The sequence below is a fragment of the Ambystoma mexicanum genome, chromosome 3p (assembly GCF_040938575.1).
Source record: "Ambystoma mexicanum isolate Mex_15411 chromosome 3p, UKY_AmexF1_1, whole genome shotgun sequence".
In the NCBI taxonomy this organism is placed as follows: Eukaryota; Metazoa; Chordata; class Amphibia; order Caudata; family Ambystomatidae; genus Ambystoma; species Ambystoma mexicanum.
The window spans coordinates 585,980,312-585,999,784 of record NC_090925.1 but is presented as its reverse complement, the minus strand read 5'-3'; the positions used below and the strand labels follow the sequence as shown (position 1 = coordinate 585,999,784).

Sequence of the window (19,473 nt, the reverse complement as noted above, 5' to 3'; positions counted from 1 at the left end):
TACCAGCCTATGCCTACCTGTGCCTTACCATGGACATACCTGTCCAAGCGTGCTGCTTTCCTCTATGGGATTATTTATAACGCCATTGCCTTCCAGTAACTCATGTTAACGCAAGCTCACACTGTCTATTTCTACTTTTACCCACAACACTGACATTTAGTATTGGCATTTCTAGCTTTGGTGTGCAGTTGTCCTATTGTATGTATGGTATAGACTACTCTATTGACAAAGGTGGACAGGACATGCCCACCTTAAGACATCTCGCACAAGAGCCTTTGAAGTTCTAGACTCATGTATGATATGATAGGTTATTTATAACGAGCTTAATACTCAGGTTTCTAAGCGCGGACCCAGGGATCGAACCTGTGTTACTCCGTGTCGATGCCGAGCAGGTTGCCCTAGAGCTATCCTTCCGAGACAATGCATCTTCAACATCCCAATGCTTCTACTTCCCACAGTTCCCAGGATGTAGATCACAGGTGAGAGAGCATGGCAAATACTGCCAGCATGCCTGGGATCTTCATTGGTTAAGGAGCACTTATGACCTGTTTCGCAGTGCTAGCTTCCCTTACTGACTGTTCGTGGTGCTAGCTAACCCCTACCGACTCCTCTTGCCCCATTTGTATTCCATTTTAGGTTTTCTTTATGTTCTTGTCTTTACTGGGATTCCCTTCTTGAACGTTTGTAAAGTCATATTTTCCAGGCAAAGGCCTGGCCTTCCTGAATGCAGAATAGACTGGCAACATGGTAATGAGTGTAGTCAAGCCTTCCAGCGGCTGAGAGACAGAACAGAATCATGTGATAAGGATACAGGCCCAGAAGCCAGTCTGAATCCAGCAAATGCCAAGGTGGCAAGCTAACCGTGAACTGATCCGGGTGGACTGTTGGCATTGGCCCGGCCACTTGGAGAACTATTCTGCTGTGTTATACAGCGCTTGGCATCACTTCTAGGCCACTTATCAAGGGATACTCCAAGACACAGGTCTGCCTCCTATGGCTATTACTCCCAATATTCCTTACCATGGACTGGGCTGGACAGGGGTGATGGGGTTTGCAGTCAAGACATCCAGAGAGCCTTGCCCTAGGACACGACTAGACTCTGCAACAGACCTGAAAGAAAGCCGATTTGCGCATCTTTGTAATTCCCATCTCTAAATGGTGTTAAGAAAACATATTAGTTTTGAGGATGGAGTGCATGGGTAGTTTGTCTATGGGGCCAGCTCTATCATTGTACCACAAAACGTTTTCATAATGTTTTGTTTCACAGGTAGATGCAAGCTCATATGTTTTTAAGGCATCTGACAAGCCAGTAACTGCTAAACGGAGCATGCATTTCTTCGACAGTTTATCTCCCTATAAAGCACTCACTCGACTGTCCTCTTAAAATGCCCGGGGAGAAGAGAACAGTTTATGAGAAAAAGCTGGAGGGGGAAGCAGCTGTTCAGTGCTGTTTAAATAGCACTGGGACAGAGACTTCGCACGTAACCACGCAACATTACCAAGGAACGAAGGCATCGGGGTGGAGACCCCGGGACAGGGCGTGTTTGCTCAGCGCAGAGCGAGCATTCCTACAGTAATACTTCCCCAAAACCCTTACCACATGTTCCAACTGAGACTGCATATCTTGGGGGATAAATATGAATTTAAAGTGTCTTAAAAACAACCCCATGTACTGAGTCCCTGACAAAAGAGCAGCACGATTTAACCCGGAACTAAAGAACTGGTACATTTCAGGGAGGCGGGAGGGGAGGAGCACAGTGGTTTAGCGGCAGACTTACCAACCCGAAGACTTGGGTTTCCATCTTGACGTTGGCAAATTGCCAAGTAAAATGTGCAATTCTAGTGAAATCCTGCAAGCTTACTACTGGGCCTCAAATTGTAAAGAATCAAGAAGACACAACGTACTTGGAAGCTATAAACAAGAGGAGAGATGGCCAGAAGAAGGAGGAGACTTTCCAATGACAGTAAACGATGGTACACGGGCGTCCAAACAGTTGTTGAAGTGAATAGCACTTTTGTCATTTCATAACCGGCTCTCACTTTTAAGGGTTATTGAGTGTGTAAGATCAATATCCCCCTGCACTGGGGTCCATGTAACCCAGGGCACTCAAGTCCCAACTTAACCAGACTTTGTAAATAACTCCCATTGAAATGCATTTTTCTAGTTATCCAGAAAACATGGAGTAGACTTAGCTCATGAGGACTGGACCTGCGGACCAATAGGTGTCAGTGTCTGAGGTGATCTTAAACTGTCAGTCCATATTGATTTACCTAGTATAGCAGAGCTCTCAGGCTCTCCCATGTCAGGTGTGAGTAGTTTGTCCAGTCCGGTTTTTAGTTTTTGTTGAGAGGTGGCAAAATCCAGATACCGACAAGCTTTATGCACCCGTTTAAGGAGGCCAGAGTTTGTCATGGTGTGTCCTTCATGTTGTGCGTTCATCCTATCAGTGTTGGATGTTGTAGCATTGGCCTGCGCACTTCCTAGATCAACGCTACAGCAGGCACTGCCGATTAGTGAGGCAGGGGACGAGCATGGACAGCAATGCCCACCTCTCACTGGTACCATTAGGAGAGCGGGGCAGCTTCCCTGCTCACCCGACTGGTGCACTCCTTCCATATTCATATCAGTAGCACCCATGGTTCCGTCTTTCAGCCGCTGCACAGTTCTACACATGAAAGGCCACCCGTTCCGTTCCCATCATGCCCTTAGCACCCCTAACTTCTTCTCTCCCAGCTCTCTGTCTATAATAACATGAAATCCGGTCTGGTTTCAACTTCCCAGGGCCATACCAGCACTTTGCTCCTTCCCTGACCAGTCCCATTTGCATAAGACAATCCCATGTCTGGCCAGCCCTGCTATCAAGACCAATGCTAGTTAGAAAGAAGGAGAAGGACCAGAGAAGGGCTCTGTTTGGAAAGCAGGGCTGGCCCTTTGCCCCACCTCTCCCCCTCCAGAAAGGTGAAGGGCCTGATTTACAAAGCGCTTTCCAATGGGAGTTTCCGACTAGGCCCCAAGTCACTTTAGATTAATTAACTCTTTTTGGAATACAGGCTCATTCTTAGAAATCTCCAACACTTCTGTTGACGTTAGCAGAGTCTCACATCCGGTCATCAACATGTTTCTGTTGACATCTCATTTCAGCCGAAATACCTAAATCAAACAAACTACTATTTTACCTTGAGATTGTCGTTTAAGAATGGTTCTCGTTTCTACTAGAATTGTGCAAAACTACAAATACAGGTCTTTAAAAAGGTAGGACACAACACTAACTTGTAACCAGCTGACCAATGGCATTGGCAATGTTGTATCCACCACCTGTGGGATTGGCAGCTTGCTTTCAGTACACCCAACATGGCTACTGATATGTGGGCGCGCTAGTGGTAAGCATGGGTTCCATTCCCTTCCCACGTCTCAATGATCCATGGGAAATGGTTTCTCTGTTTCAATGTTGTCTATTGTCTACGGTTACAAAGCCATCAATTGATTCCAATGGAGGAACTTAAAGTGCAAGACCTCCGAGTCCAATCACCCACCTGGAACTTGCAAATGACAGAACGGCAAAAGATGTTTCATGTCGCTTGGCATGCTTTTAGTTTCGTCTCATTTTACTGAAAGCTATTAAAGACCAACAGTTATAATTGGTGGCAACAGATGAGGAAAGGTTATGTTCCGCTACTGGTCTATCTTGGCTATCTGTGCCATGCTCATGACTGGCCCATCCCTTCTCCCACTCGTCCTGAGGTTTATTATTTCAGGTTGGGTTTAACTGGAATATGGCTGCAGCAGGGCACTGGCCAACCGGTTGAAGGCAGTTTCCTTAACACCTCCCAGAGTGTGCATTCGTCTTTCGTTTGGAAAATGTATGATTTAGAAGGTAAGAGTCATTATAAGATTTAAAGAAGGTATGATTTACTCTGCAATAAAATTGTGATGATTGAAATAGGCGAGTTAAGATCCTGCCACCTGTTGGAGCCCGGGAAACATCCTCGGGTTTACGAATATCCACTAAGAACGATGATTACAAGTAATGCCAAAGGCTAAGAAATGCCTAAACCATGCCCAAGCATCCGTCAGAGCTATTGACGTGCCAGTGCATTCTGGTAGACGCCGCATTGGGTGCATAATGGGGCGAGATGAAGTACAAAAAAGCAAAGTAATGGGTCTACATTCTCTGCACCTGGGAACTTGACACGTGAGCTCTGACCGAGACCTAAAGTCGGGCATGCTGCTTAAAGGAGAGTTCCGGGACTTTTTTTTTATTGTCCCTACGGGTCGGCCATGTGTTTGTAAGCATAAATCGGTAGATCGTAGGAAACTTTCCTATGGACCTTACCCGACTTTTCGCCCCTTATCGCACTCGAAATCAGCCTCCATTTTGTGATAATCCTATCATTCCGCCGCATCGACCTGGCTCACCTGCCTTTGCGGCACTAAATCAAATCCCCCGCCCCTGAGCCTGACATCAGCAGACGCGTACTGCCCATTTCAAGCACGTCTCGTGTCAACAATCGCTGCGCCTCAGCTATTGACGTGTTGCCATGGAAATGGCAGGACGCCTCTTTCCCCAATAAGTATAAACAGACCGTTTCACAACATACAGCAGCAGATTTTCGATTCCATTCCTCTCTCTGTGTTACTTTGAGTATTCTGTGACTCGTTTCAGTGCTCTGGTCAGCTACCTTCGCCGCTTCTAGGCCTTGTGAACACCTGTACCATCTCTGTAAATTATTTTACTATCTTTACCGCACAATGGCCACAATAATGCCGTATATGTACGAGCCCGAGTACACCGAGGAAGAACTACTGGAAAGGCAAGCACGCGAAAACGATGGGGATTCGGACGGCAGTTGGGAGGACCAGTCAACGGATGAAGAGCCTGGACCATGTCGCATGGACGGCGTCTCCACCTGGTGCACGTGCAATCGGTGCGAGCTAATGCCAACTGAGGAGGAGAACTGCTGCTGCCGTGAAAATTCCGGGTGCTTGGCCTACATTTCGGAAAGCGAGCAAAGTCAGCAGGAAGGCGAGCAAAGTCCGCAATGCATCACCGAGCTGCCAGAGTTCAGGGAAGCCTGCCTCTCACGGACAGTGTTGAGGATGATGATGGTGCTTATGCACGAACTTCGTGGCACTGTTCGTCCGCGTAATCCGAGTAACGAGTAAGTATACTCTGTTTGTGATGTCAGTGATGCCACCACTATTTCATGGTCGTCTCCCACATATAAAATTACATTTACATATCATTGGAACGCATGTAAATTGGTTCCATATAGTGCATTTTCTAGATATAATTTTTTTCTAAGAAAAATGACATGTGTTACCTGAATCGACATTGATAAGAAAGTTTGGTCAGTTTAATACAGTTTGCATCTTTTTTTTTCACAGGTGGTACAGGCTGGTGGCCTATCGTTGCTTCACTTGGTGGCTTCACGGGAGGCTCGGACACCGCGTTCGGAGAGTAATACCTGCCTGTGCGGTACTTGCCATTAGACAACATTTCCCCAGTGACAGTGGACAATACCGCGGATTTTCCCTCGATGTGCTGCAACCTCAACTTTACAATGTGTAATGTTTATTATTTATGTTTAATTAAAATCTAAAATAAAGCCCAACATATATTTTAACAATGGTTGTTTTGATTTTTTAAATGAATCTAGTGTATATTCTCCTGGGAGGGTGAGGTATTTATAAACTCACCCCCCTGCCTTCCATGTAGTAGATCCTGCAGCCATCCTCTTACATTCAGTTAGATGGCCTCTCCTTGGTGAGGCCCTGCGGCAAACGGGTCTTGTCTGCACGACCACCGCCCCGATCCACCCCCCGCCTTATCAAAGGCAGTTCGCACCGGGGTACTTGAGCTGCTGGCAAGTGGAGCTGTCAGGGAGCGATAAAGGCCAAGAGGTGCCAAAGACCATGTACACTTCAAAGTGGTCTATAGAGCATGGGTTTGTTGTTCCCATGTCTACCTCCAGACCCCGTGTCTCCTGCCAAGCATCCCCCTCACGCTGGACGGCCCCCTGCAATCCACATAAGTGTGTCTCCATTCACGAGTCTTCCTGTGTCTTGTCTGCACGACCACCGCCCCGATCCACCCCCCGCCCTATCAAAGGCAGTTCGCACCGGGGTACTTGAGCTGCTGGCAAGTGGAGCTGTCAGGGAGCGATAAAGGCCAAGAGGTGCCAAAGACCATGTACACTTCAAAGTGGTCTATAGAGCATGGGTTTGTTGTTCCCATGTCTACCTCCAGACCCCGTGTCTCCTGCCAAGCATCCCCCTCACGCTGGACGGCCCCCTGCAATCCACATAAGTGTGTCTCCATTCACGAGTCTTCCTGTGTCTTGTCTGCACGACCACCGCCCCGATCCACCCCCCGCCCTATCAAAGGCAGTTCGCACCGGGGTACTTGAGCTGCTGGCAAGTGGAGCTGTCAGGGAGCGATAAAGGCCAAGAGGTGCCAAAGACCATGTACACTTCAAAGTGGTCTATAGAGCATGGGTTTGTTGTTCCCATGTCTACCTCCAGACCCCGTGTCTCCTGCCAAGCATCCCCCTCACGCTGGACGGCCCCCTGCAATCCACATAAGTGTGTCTCCATTCACGAGTCTTCCTGTGTCTTGTCTGCACGACCACCGCCCCGATCCACCCCCCGCCCTATCAAAGGCAGTTCGCACCGGGGTACTTGAGCTGCTGGCAAGTGGAGCTGTCAGGGAGCGATAAAGGCCAAGAGGTGCCAAAGACCATGTACACTTCAAAGTGGTCTATAGAGCATGGGTTTGTTGTTCCCATGTCTACCTCCAGACCCCGTGTCTCCTGCCAAGCATCCCCCTCACGCTGGACGGCCCCCTGCAATCCACATAATGCCACGACATATACACGTCATTCATTCACAAACACACCCCTGGTTCGAATTCTTTATAACCCACCTCATATTTCTAATGAGAACTTCTTTGCGCTTTGCTAGTCAACCCGTGAAGGTGCTGGTTATCTGCTCTTCGTCTCTGTGAACTTCCGTGACCACTTTGAGCAAACTCGTCGGTTTGCAACCTGTGAACTGCTCCCTGTTCTACGACAAGAAACTACTCTGATCCCTGCATCTAACTGTTTGTTCGTCAAGGTAAGTCCATGTACCATAATCATTTTGCGTCCAATTTTTTAATTTATATCTATTTGCTAGTAGTCATCAAATTGCATCCATGTTTTCTTTTCGTTCACGACAGTACATGCAAGGAACTAGTCACATGTTCTGAGTTTAGTCAAATTACTTTTTCTATTTTTTGAAAGTTATTGAAATACTTATCCGCATGTGAATAACGTGTATAGTTCCAAGAACCAAAACGGACCTTGCATTGAACCTTTTATGTGTCATTTACTGTTTTAACACATTGGTATTCATAGAGAATTGTTGATCTTTACTTTTCAGAACTTTCCATAATGCCTGCCTGTTCCATTGGCGGTTGCCCTTCGAAGACCCATAACAAATCTGAAGGTACTATAATGCATGTTTTCCCTAAGACAATAGATCAGATAAGAGAATGGGTCCGATATTGCGGATATCCAGCCTCTGAGCTAGAAAGTAGAGTCCTAGAAGTCTTTGCGGACAAGAGGGGTGATCGATACCGCATCTGCAGCAGGCACTTTAGCCCAGACATGTACTCCACATCATTGCTAATAAAGAAGAAAACACCGCGAGCGAGGCGAAAATTGCTCTCAACCGCTATTCCCACTCTATTCGTCCACATCCCTCCACTGGTGAGTCAAGTTTACGTATTTATCTCTCGGCCTTGCGGTAGTGTGTAGCATTAGCTAACAATAATTTCCCCATTTATGTATCCACTCAATATGAAGGCTGAAGATTCTCCATCCGTGTCGTTATTGCAGTCATCAGCCACTTCAAGCGCCTATCGGGTAATCTTACTTAGCTATTCTGCCACTGACTTGTTTTAGGCATGTAAATCAATAGTTTTAATTGATCGTGTAATTATTTTACCTAATGGTACACCCTTGTACTCGTCCTCTAGTCTTTGTTTTCAGTTATAATTATTGTTATCCAAAATAATGCAAGTACTGTCTTTCAGGGAGATGCTGAGGAGTCCAACGCATTGACGACAACCGTAGATGTCACTCAGATGCTCGAGGTACGTTTCCGGACAGTTCCATCGATGGAGATCATCAGATCTTGCATTCTTGTAGCGTGATTGTTACACACAATGTTTCTTTCGTTTTTAGCCATTGATATGTCCTTCTGTCGTCGCCCTCCTATTTGTCTTCTTTTTTCAATATTGTGTTCATTACTAATGAAAGTCCTATGTTTCAGGGAGTCGATGGAGCATTAGTCCAAGTAGAAGGGGGAGCATGCAGTTACGGGTCGGCGCAACAGCTTGCAGAAGTGTGCACCGCAGTTACATCGTCCCTTGATGTTCTTATGCATTTCGAGGTATGGATACTGACAGTTCGATCAAGCGAAATCATATGACGTGATTACATCCGCTATACTTCCTTCTTTATTAACGCAAGTACTATGTTTCAGGGAGATGACGGAGCTTCTTCTACAAGAACATCACCCCTAGTAGTTGATGCAGATCTCTGGGTGGTGACACTTCCAACGATCGAGCAAATCGAATCATATTTACATATCCATTATTTATTTTAGACAACTGATCATTTGTGCAGGTCTATTTAGATGAGCCGTTGACGCCTGCTCAAAGTTTATGTTCTTTTTAACAAAATAGAAAAGCATACTAATGCAATTACTGTGTTTCAGGGAGTTGCTGAAGCGTCATCTTCAATAATATCATCAATGGAAGTCTATGCGGAGCCCGAGGTATGGATCTTGACAGTTCAATCTAACTAGATCAACAATGCGTGAACTATTGTCGTTTGAATGTTCTACACAATGCGTTCATTCGTGTTTTGCTATTGAGATGTACGTATGGGTATTGGTCCCCAAGTACATTTTGTGTTTTCAATATTATTATACATACTAATGAAAGTTCTATGTTTCAGGGAGTCGATGGAGCCTCAGTGAGTGATGGATGTGCTTATCATGAAAATATAGTCGTTGCAGCGCGAGAGGAAGTGGAGACATGCACACACGAGTCGGAGCAACAGCGTCCAGATGTTGAAGTTCGAGGCAAGAAAGTTTCAAAGAAAAGAAAGCAAAAGAAGGTTAGTGTCCTGTTCACTATATTATGTTGTCTTTCACTGTCAATAGTTCAATACTGTAAGTTGTGTTTAAACTGAACATCCCTTTTCTAATCTGTCCTCTAGTTGCGAGTGGGTGTAAGAACTAAATCTACACAGACAGTGAAGCGAACGAGAGATGTTGCTTGTCAAACCTTTTGGCAGGGACTTGAGACTGGAGATGCATCGTGCCAATGGGAAGAATATGAAGTGATTGACAACGGAGCTATACCACCACCAGCCATTGATAGTGAATGTCCTCCTGGTAGTTTGGATGCAGTCGGAGATCAATTCACAGAATCCACACCCGCAAAAAATAAGAGCGCGCGAAAGTTGAAGACATTGTTTTTTTCTCCCATCTCCGGACAAGGAACAGATGTTGCAATGGAAGAGAATGACGTGGACGACAATGAAACACCATCAATATCACTCAGCATAGCGGAAGACGATATCAGAGATTGTACCTTTCATGCGAGTGACATGTCCTCAACGTTACAGGCCGAACCAGCTGGGATGCAGAGTGAAAGTATAAGGAAAGAGGCCAAATTCATTGTATTCGATAGCTGTTTGATGGATATTATTATGATGATGAAATGTGGGCATTCGGTTGGTGGGGAAGTATGTGGGGAGCCATTGATTAATGTGACTCGTGCAATTCGAGGCACTAACCTTAAAATACATGCCACCTGTACACAATATCATCCGTTCGCATGGTCTGCACAACCCATGCTGGGGCAACTGCCAGCAGGCAATCTACTTTGTGCAGCGGCCGCACTTTTTAGTGGTTCAAGTTTTAAAAAGTTACAGTATTTCTTTCAGTTTGTGGGAATCCATTTCATTGCGAAAAGTCAGTTCTACAAATACCAAACCGATTATCTATTTCCAGCCATCAGCGAAGCTTGGAGAATGGAAAAAATGTCAATGGAAAGTACATTCGCGGGCAAACGCTTCAGGCTAGCCGGTGATGGACAGTGCGACAGCCCAGGATTTTCAGCCAAGTACTGCACCTACCACTTTCAGGACATGGAAAGTAAGAAAATTGTGAGTTCGGTGGTCGTGCAGGTGTCACAAAGTACATCCTCAGTGGCCATGGAGAAAGTTGGCTTTGTAGCATCATTGCAAGAACTACAATCGCGGGGAATGGTGATCGACCTGATAGCCACGGACAGACACGTTTCAATTGCCAAGACAATGAGAGAACAGTACAAAAATATAAATCACCAATTTGACGTTTGGCATCTTGCAAAATCAATCAATAAAAAATTGTCTGCTGCAGGTAAAAAAAAAGAATTGCAAGGTATTTCACAGTGGTCCAAGTCAATCAGCAACCATCTTTGGTGGAGCTCAAAAACATGTGAAGGGTCGTTGGAAATTCTACTGGAAAAATGGCGGTCAGTAATGTTGCACTGTAGCAACGTACATCGATGGTCGACAAATGAGCATTTCCACAAATGTGAACATGGCCATTTGTCCACAGAGGAGGCACGGAAGAAGAAGTGGTTGATTCCTTCATCACCCACTCACAAAGCCATTGAAAAGATTGTATTTGATAAAACTATAACAAAAGCTTTGAGGGGACTCACGGAATTCTGCCACACAGGAGATTTGGAGGTGTTCCACAATATGTGCCTCAAGTACAGGCCCAAAAGATTGCATTTTGGCATGGAAGGCATGATAAATCGGACTCTTTTAGCGGTCTTGGCACATAACCATAATGTTGGCCGTCAACAAAGTAGGACGACCGGAACTTTAGGGACGCTTCGCTACAATAAGGCCTTCACTAAAAGAAGTAAACAATGGGTGATCAAACCAGTGTTTGAGGATATGCAATATGAGTTTATTGAGAGACTTATCGTAGATGTCCTCGATAGGCACATACATGGAGTGGTGAACGAACCTATGCAGGGGACAACTGCATTGCCACCCAACATTGCCTCTGTTCCATGTCCACCTAAAGCAGAGCTCATTGAGAAATACACATCACGGTTTAAATGATTGTAATTTGATTGTCTGTTCTCTCGAGTCTCCTCATGTTGCAGGCCCATTGCAATTAAACCAAACAGTAATATAAATCATTTTTACAAAAATTATAGAATGTTTCCGTATTGCAAAAACATGGCCGACCCATAGGGACAATAAAAAAAAAGGCACGCAGACAAGATGTCCCTAAAACTAACTGCAGCTAACTAGAAATGTGTGCTCGCTCAAAGTGAAGGTCAGCTGCTTTGATGTTTTGCTCGGGTGGCGGAACGGCCCACGACCCAATATAAGGTTCTATTGTGATTTGACCTTGACAGGCCGGGACCATCCTGAAAGACTAAGAAAAGATAATGAATAAAATTTCAGAAACGAAACGATGAGCCACGTTCATTAGAAGAAGTAACGTCGGCAAAGAAGGAGTGGTGTTTCGGGTCTGCCCTACACAGAGACACAATGGAAAATGCAAATATAATGTAAGTAACTTTTGATGAGTTTATACCGCAATTTCATTACTATACAGTGGCTTTAAAGACGGGTTCAGTTGTACTTGTTCGTTCTATGTGGCATATTGTTTTCTACCGCGCACTATCTTGAGGAGAAACATCTGCTTTTACTGAAGCACCTCAAAACCTTCCTCTTTGCTTCTGCTTTCTCTCTCCCTCTCCCCTGCTACAACTGGTCCACTGTCTGCGACCTCAGTCCTGGGCCCTTCCACTCTCCACCTGCACTCCCCCCCCCCTCCATGCCTCGCCACGCCTTTAAACACTTGTGTACACCCAGTAGCGCTGTCCTCGCTATGAAATGAATAATTTTAATAAGGATCTGATGGTGAGACTAATTTCATTTTTTATGTTTTTAGGTACATCATTCACTACTGTCTGTGTCACGAGTACCAGACACCGGCGGACGGCTTCTACAGCCGCCAGTTGCTTCTCCGCGTGAACAACGTTACCACCCTGACCATTTTATGGGACGATCGCCAAGTACAAGTATGCCCTTACGCGGTACTAACGGTTAGATGCAACATACCTACCATTGTGGTGGCCTAGTGCCTCGTTGTTGGAACAGCCATGCGATTATCAGTGCGACAGAAGAGCTTATTTTTATCGTAAACCAACACCCTGTGTACTGCACACGAACATCGCTTCCCTCAAGACGAACTAATTTGGATCGAGAGCAAAGAAAAATGCAAATCGCTGAATATTCTCTAAACATTTGATGTCCAATAAACGTACTTTGCCAAATGTACAATCTTGCCGTTTGCTTTTAAACCACGGTTTCACATTCCGAATTGTGGTGCTGTATTGTGAGATGCTCTAAGACCCTGTGTACAGCAAAGGACCATCGCGTTCCTCAATACGAACTTTTTGGAACATGAGCAAATAAAAATGCAAATCGCTGAATATTCTCTAAACATTTGATGTCAAATAAATGTACTTTACCACATTTACAATCTTGCGGTTTGATTTCAAAGTACAGTTTCATATTCCGAATTGTGGTGCGCTGTATTGTGAGCTGATCTGTGTTGATTTCCGGGGTCTGTGTGGAGTCGCGTAGAAGACGCCTGGGCGCGTTTGCCTACGCAGCACAGTCACGTCACGGATAGAGGCGGGGAATATGAATGTTTTGATAAAGTCTGTTTCAGGGGCGGGGGATTTGATTTAGTGCCGCAAAGGCAGGTGAGCCAGGTCGATGCGGCGGAATGATAGGATTATCACAAAATGGAGGCTGATTTCGAGTGCGATAAGGGGCGAAAAGTCGGGTAAGGTCCATAGGAAAGTTTCCTACGATCTACCGATTTATGCTTACAAACACATGGCCGACCCGTAGGGACAATAAAAAAAAAGTCCCGGAACTCTCCTTTAAGCATTTCCTGAGAAGACATTATCTCTTCTTAAATAAGGTTTTACTGTAATTATTCACAGCAGTCCCATGGTGTCTAGGTTTACTAGACCATTTTGGCAATTCGTTATAAATCAAAATAATTGTTTTATTAACACGCATGACATGAGAAGATTGCTACCCCTTGTGTCTTTGTGATTCTGTTCTCTGCGTGCATTCTAATCTCCAGTCGAGGAATGAGTGGCAGAGTAAAACCCGCGACCAGATAACATGACCCTCCTCTCCCTTCTACTATTCTCCTACCATGGATTGTTCGATGGCACACACATGAAACTGTTGAAGAGTGACTATAGTACATGGCCACTATCTCCTAATACCAGCTGACATCAGATGGGGCCTGCAATGCATTATAAATACTGAGCCCATGCCCTTAATCACGTTGGCCAGAAGGAGAGAGTGCTGATAGCACCTCCATGAGAACAACGGCACCTGCCACTCAATCATCCATTGAAAGGGAGGACTTTTTTGTGGAGGGGGGGGGGGAAATTCCATTCATGTGACATGTCTTTGACATTTCACTGTCCAAGCTGCTAAGCAAACACTTAATTGGTTCTGCCTTTGTTTTGTTGATTTGCTGAATCTCAGAGCAAGGAAAACCTTACATTTTGAATCACATATCCAGTTGTGAAACTAACCTAGATCGCGTTCCGACCACATTATTGAGACGAAGTTCAGGATGCATATTGATCACACGCAGGGGTGGACTGACCTATAGGGAACTCCTCTGCACCTTAGGCGAATTTTGTGCGTTAACCTATTCCATTTCCAAATGTTCTTATAGGAAAAGCGCTGGGCTTGCTGAAAATGTGTAATATGGGGCCACTTTATGATGCGATACCCAGAGGTTTCTAAGCGCGGACCTGGGGATCGAACCTGTTTATTCGCATCGTCTTTCTTCCAAGGCAAGCACGTTGCCGCTCAGCTATCCTCCCGAGCCTTTGAAAATTATTTCCAGGGCCTCTTGATTCCCAGGCCACCGCTCATCATATGTATTGCAACAATACATTCTCCATGTTTGCCATCAGAGAAAGTATGACATAAAAGTACTTAAACCAGTGGAAACATCGCCATGTACTTCTGGCATTGCAGAATGTTCGCTGGTGTGGAAATGTTGGTGCATTTAAGCCGCTCTATTATCTTCGACCCTCTTCCCAGGTCCATCCGTAGGAAGGTTTGTTGGTCACTGCAATGTTTCCCTTTGTGCTTTTTTCAGGGGTTCCCATTGATACCCTCCCATTCTGTGCACCATGGCCACTTAACACTCACTTGCTGCCTTTGCCATCCCTGCCTCCGCTCACCCATGTGTGGCCTCCATCAACAAAACTGCACCCGAACGTTTACTTGATTGCGACGTCACTTTTTGCCCATGACATGGCGCTGGTGTATTCTCTCCCTGGGTCATTTTCCTTTTGCTTTCAAGCCTCTTTGGCAGCAGCCATCCAACACCAGAAAATGCACCTTGTAATGGAGTCACCTTGCAGCCTTCAGACTAATCCCTCTATGCCAGGCGTCTGCAACCTTTGGCTTCCCAGATGTTTTGAACTACAATTCCCATCAGCCCTATCCAGCAGAATCAATGGTGATGGATCATGGGACTCCTACCGAAACCATATAGAGAGTGGCAGGTTGAAACTCCTGCCTTTTGTAGTACAATCATGCAATTTTAAATATCCCCAGATTTCATTGTGTAGGTAATATATTCTGTATATAATCTGCATAAAGAACAGTAGAACAATGATGTTATTGTTACTTGGTTACACATATTTCTATTCACACAAATGGTACTCAATACACAAGTTAAACGTTAAGGGCTTCGAGGCGTTAGCAGAAGAAACGTGCCTTATATTAATTGAAAGGGATTGCTTCTGACTGAAATGTTGCATTCCTGTGCCCTGAAGCTGGACTTCATTCCATCGATAGACAATTGAGTGAGTAACTGGGTAAGGACATTTAGACGTTATTTGTCAGTGAGAATCCAATCTCACTGTGTCTGGTGCATTATTGATCACGAATAAATGAATACAATGATTGCAATAACTGCATCTCAGAGCTTGAAGACTGATAGTCTAACGGATTTCGGGGGACTTTGGTGCAGTTGAGCTGGTCCCGATTTACAAAACTTTTGAATATGAAACCCCGATTCGAAAAGACTTTGTAAATCAGGCCCCAAGGCTCTTAACAGTAAATGTTAGACGGTCAGATAGTTGACTTACAAAAATATACATCCTATTGGGAGGCATCTGCATAGCTTCCACGACCGCCTATCCCTGCCTAACCGGCTTGCAATCATCTGTGTCCCATCTCTTTGTCCTTCCACCCTGAATAGTTATTGTACCCACGCTGTTCAATCAACCTTCATGTACAGTGTTCTGTTGCTTCCACAGTAAGTTTGCACTATATACAATAAAATGCATGCAGTTCCGTACACATGGGGTTAGTGGGTTACTGTTACTGTGTTCCTACATAAGGGATTCCACACAACACGTCGTGGGGACTGTGCTTTTAGGGGTTCTCCTAGGAGGATATTTCGTTGCACAAAATATTTTGAGAGTCCATTGGTTTTATGTAAATAAAACGTGCTTCTTTAGGAAACTGACACAATACATGGACAGAAAGTGTCATTTCCTAGCTGTCCCAAGTTATGCACAAACCAGAGACGAGATCTGTTGCATGCGCTGTCTGTTTCAATCCATTATATCAAAGCAAACTACAGCCGTGGAGGACGAATGCTGCTCTGATTGGCTGTTTGTTTGCAGGACCTGCAGCAGGACACAGCTCATTCCATAACCACACCTGCACCAAGAAACACATACACAGACACAAGCACACACTCTGCAACATCCATATGAAGCATGTTCAACTCCCCCACCCCCCCAACTCGTAGCACCCAACCAATCACATCCTCACCCATGTAGCTGGCTGTTTGTTTGCAGGACCTGCAGCAGCACACAGCTCATTCCATAACCACACCTGCACCAAGAAACATACACAAACACAGACACAAGCACACACCCTGCAACCATATGAAGCATGTTCAACTGCCCCCCCCCCCCTAACTCGTAGCACCCAACCAATCACATCCTCACCCATGTAGCTGGCTGTTTGTTTGCAGGACCTGCAGCAGGACACAGCTCATTCCATAACCACACCTGCACCAAGAAAAACACACAAACACAGACACAAGCACACACCCTGCAACATCCATATGAAGCATGTTCAACTGCCCCCCCCCCCCCAACTCGTAGCACCCAACCAATCACATCCTCACCCATGTAGCTGGCTGTGAATGTTAGCAAGTTGCGCAACGATACTGCAGACCTGCGACTCAGAGTCATCAGGAAGCATTCCAAAGGCAGCAGCACAGTTGACTATGCGGCCATTTGAAACTTTTGGATTGAATTACAGATGGCAGGTTTGTTAGGGAACTTGCCTGTGGTGGGAAGCACCCCAAAAATATTGATGAACAAATTCACAAAGAAGTTTCCAGGGGTAATACTTGGTTACTCCTGGAGAGAGACTATACAGATCACAAGAAGTTACTGATAGTATCTCCGATTTACTCCTGGCTTAATTCTTTTGTACGGCGTTTGTCAGGAATAAAGCAGAGTTACTCATAGTAGCATCTTTGAGAATAAACTAATTCCTCTAGAGGAGTAAGGCATTATTAAGTCAGAGTTACTACCAGCAAGTTACTATTTGAGCAAGTATAATAATCGACTGATCAGCTCAGGGTACCCATTTGCACATGCTCAGGCTATAATTTACGCTAGAAAAATTACTCTGTGCTGAGTAACATCCCTGGAGCTCTAAAGGTCTGAAAAATGAAATGCACCAAGCAAATTCATCGATCCAGGGTCGAGAATATACCTGCCCCCGAGGAGTAATCGCCAATATAATTCAAGCGCCTAGTGGCAATTCATTTGCTGCTGTGTGCTCTATAACTAGTTATCATTAGTACATATTTTTCTTTGCACTCACCATGTACTCCATGTTCGCCGCCGGTGGAAAGACTTGGGATCTCACTTGGTTATGGTAGTCCAATAATGCCCTCATGTCTCGCGGAGAAATGTAACGCTTTCTTCTAATTCTTGAAAGCCCGCTGCGATACGCGAGGTCAGTCTCAGTGCTGTTGGGTGGATAAAGCAGTTCACTGGCACTGGGCAGTACCAATGCACTGGACTTCTGTGTGAGCCAGAACCCTAAACCACCCAAGTAAAGATGGATGTGCAGTAAAGCCATTTTTTATATATTTTTGTCGCCTCTGTGATGGAGTTTTGCTCTGCTTTTCCCTGCAATGGATCAAGAACAAAGACATATTACATTTCTGTCAGTACTTCTGAAGTGCCTTGAGGCAACTGCAACATATATTAACCCCTTCAAGTCTGAATCCAATACTGGGAAAATACTTTTTTTAAATGTTTAAACTTTTCAACAATTTTTACAAGGTATTTGGTCCGAGTACATTTTTTTAGAATGTTAGCTGAGTAGAAAATCTGGTATCGCATATAATATATCAAGACTGGTCCCCTAGATCCTATTCAGGAAGAAGCTAAAGACACTGCTCTCCAAAGAGCATCTCACCAATTTCTGATCCCTTCTCTCAACTCCATGCCCCCCTCCCCTCTGAAGGATCATCCGGCTCGACCTGCACATACTAACTTCGCTGCTGCCCTGCATCCAACTTCTAACTCCCAGGTGTGTCCCATATGTACTCTGTTAATTGGCAGCTAGGTTCACACTTTAAAAATCCCATAAAGCCCTATAGATAAGGGGTGTATCGGCCACTTTTACTCCCCAAAAAAAAAGGCATATACAAACAAATAAAAACAGGGAGTACAAATACTCCCCAAAAAAATAGGAAAGGCCACGTGGGAGCCTGGTCCCTGCTTTCATACACACAGCTCCATGAAACTGTTTGGGCCAGTAGAACATGCAGTGCCCCAGGAAGCAACTCTAATGTTAGAACTGCCCGATCTGAAGAGGTAAAACTGTGCCTTCTTAGTGTGCAGGAATAACTTTGTGCAAAGAAATATTCATTACAAAACATTTCTATTTTACAGTTAGATCCTATTTTTACTCACTTATAAAATACTACCATTGTGAATGAGACTTACATTTTTACTCCCTAAAAAGTCATTTTAATCCCAATAAAAAAAAAATAAGTAATAAAATACTAGCAGTTCAAAATCTTATCTGGAGCACTGCATACATAAACACATATATTAGTCAAAAGGCATGCTGAAGTAATAGCTAACATTTTTGATCTACACGTATGGACAATAAAATAATTGAAATCATTTTTTTGATCTACACGTATGGACAATAAAATAATTGAAATCATTAATTAACGAATACCCTTGAAATAAAGTCCTGCTACAGAAACCCTGCTCGCTTTCAGCAGCTTACTTAAATATTCTGCAGGAAAACGGTCAATGCAGCAGTGAAAAGTTCCCTGAGAGCATATTCCCGCGACTGCACGTACCTTGTGAGCGAGCCAAGAACAGCAGGGTTGTGCTGCTTGCGGAGTGGGAGACTGACCTTAGCATACAACCTGACCAGCCACATGTGGCAGAGGCGTTTACCCAAGCCAGCCCCAGTCAGCCTTTCAGAGCCTTTCTGAGCATCTGACGCACAACGTGCATCTCGACTCCGCCCCCGCCCTCCCGTTCCCGTCTCCTACACAAGGGAAGGAGCTGCAGCTGGAGGGGCGCCTGATAGGTGATTTACTGTCGGCTGTGTGTTGACACACCACAGGACCGCCGAGTTCTCTGCTTGTTGCGAGCAGTGTTTAGTGTGTTCCGGAGACTTCAGCACCTCAAACAGAAATTCACTAATATGAAATGCGAAGGCATGTGTTGGAGTAGTTAGGGAAGGCATTATTTTGCAATGATCATCTTATAATGGGTTCTTATTGACCCAAATATAGCCTGAGGCTTTTGGGAAAGGTCGAAAGAAACAGGAATAATGAAAAAAGCCAAGCAGCTTCACAAAATGCATAATTACTTGTGATTATTTCTGGCGCCAGATTTCAGAAACTTTGCGCTGGTGCGCAAGTTTGCACGGTATTAGCACTAGGGCAAAGCTTGCCCTATTTGTAAAAACACTGGGACATATTAGAAAACCAATGATCAATGACACACAGTTTGGCATGGTACAAGCACCAGGGCAAAAATTGTGTGCATTGTTTGTTTCCCCTCTACAATGGCCCCTTACAATGCTTTGGTCTTGCATGCACACCACTTTTTCAGCTGAGAGCAAGAGTTCTTGGAGTCTTGTGGGAGGTTGGGGTGAGCAACACATATGTCACAGAAAGCAGAAGGGAGGGAGGTTTACAGTGCATCATGGGAGAATAAATGATGCACAGAGGAGGAAAAGGTGCAAGTGAAAGAACAGAGCCTTAGGGCAGGGTTA

At 44.9% G+C, this 19,473-nt stretch overlaps 1 protein-coding gene across 2 annotated transcripts in view; it reads right to left on the bottom strand.

Moving 5' to 3' along the window:
• The window catches only part of R3HDML (R3H domain containing like), a 72,212-nt gene extending 53,539 nt beyond the window's left edge, over positions 1–18,673 (bottom strand). Inside the window, exons 1-2 of one of the 2 annotated variants that reach the window (XM_069651321.1) lie at positions 18,545–18,673; positions 17,041–17,351 (exon numbers count right to left, since the gene is read on the bottom strand). In XM_069651321.1, the coding sequence (XP_069507422.1) occupies positions 17,041–17,301 (261 nt within the window). In that variant the 5' untranslated portion in view covers positions 17,302–17,351; positions 18,545–18,673. Of the gene's footprint in view, positions 1–17,040; positions 17,352–18,468; positions 18,488–18,544 lie in introns of those variants that run through there. The other variant, XM_069651322.1, reaches the window with a different exon arrangement.
• Positions 18,674–19,473: the final 800 nt, after the last annotated feature.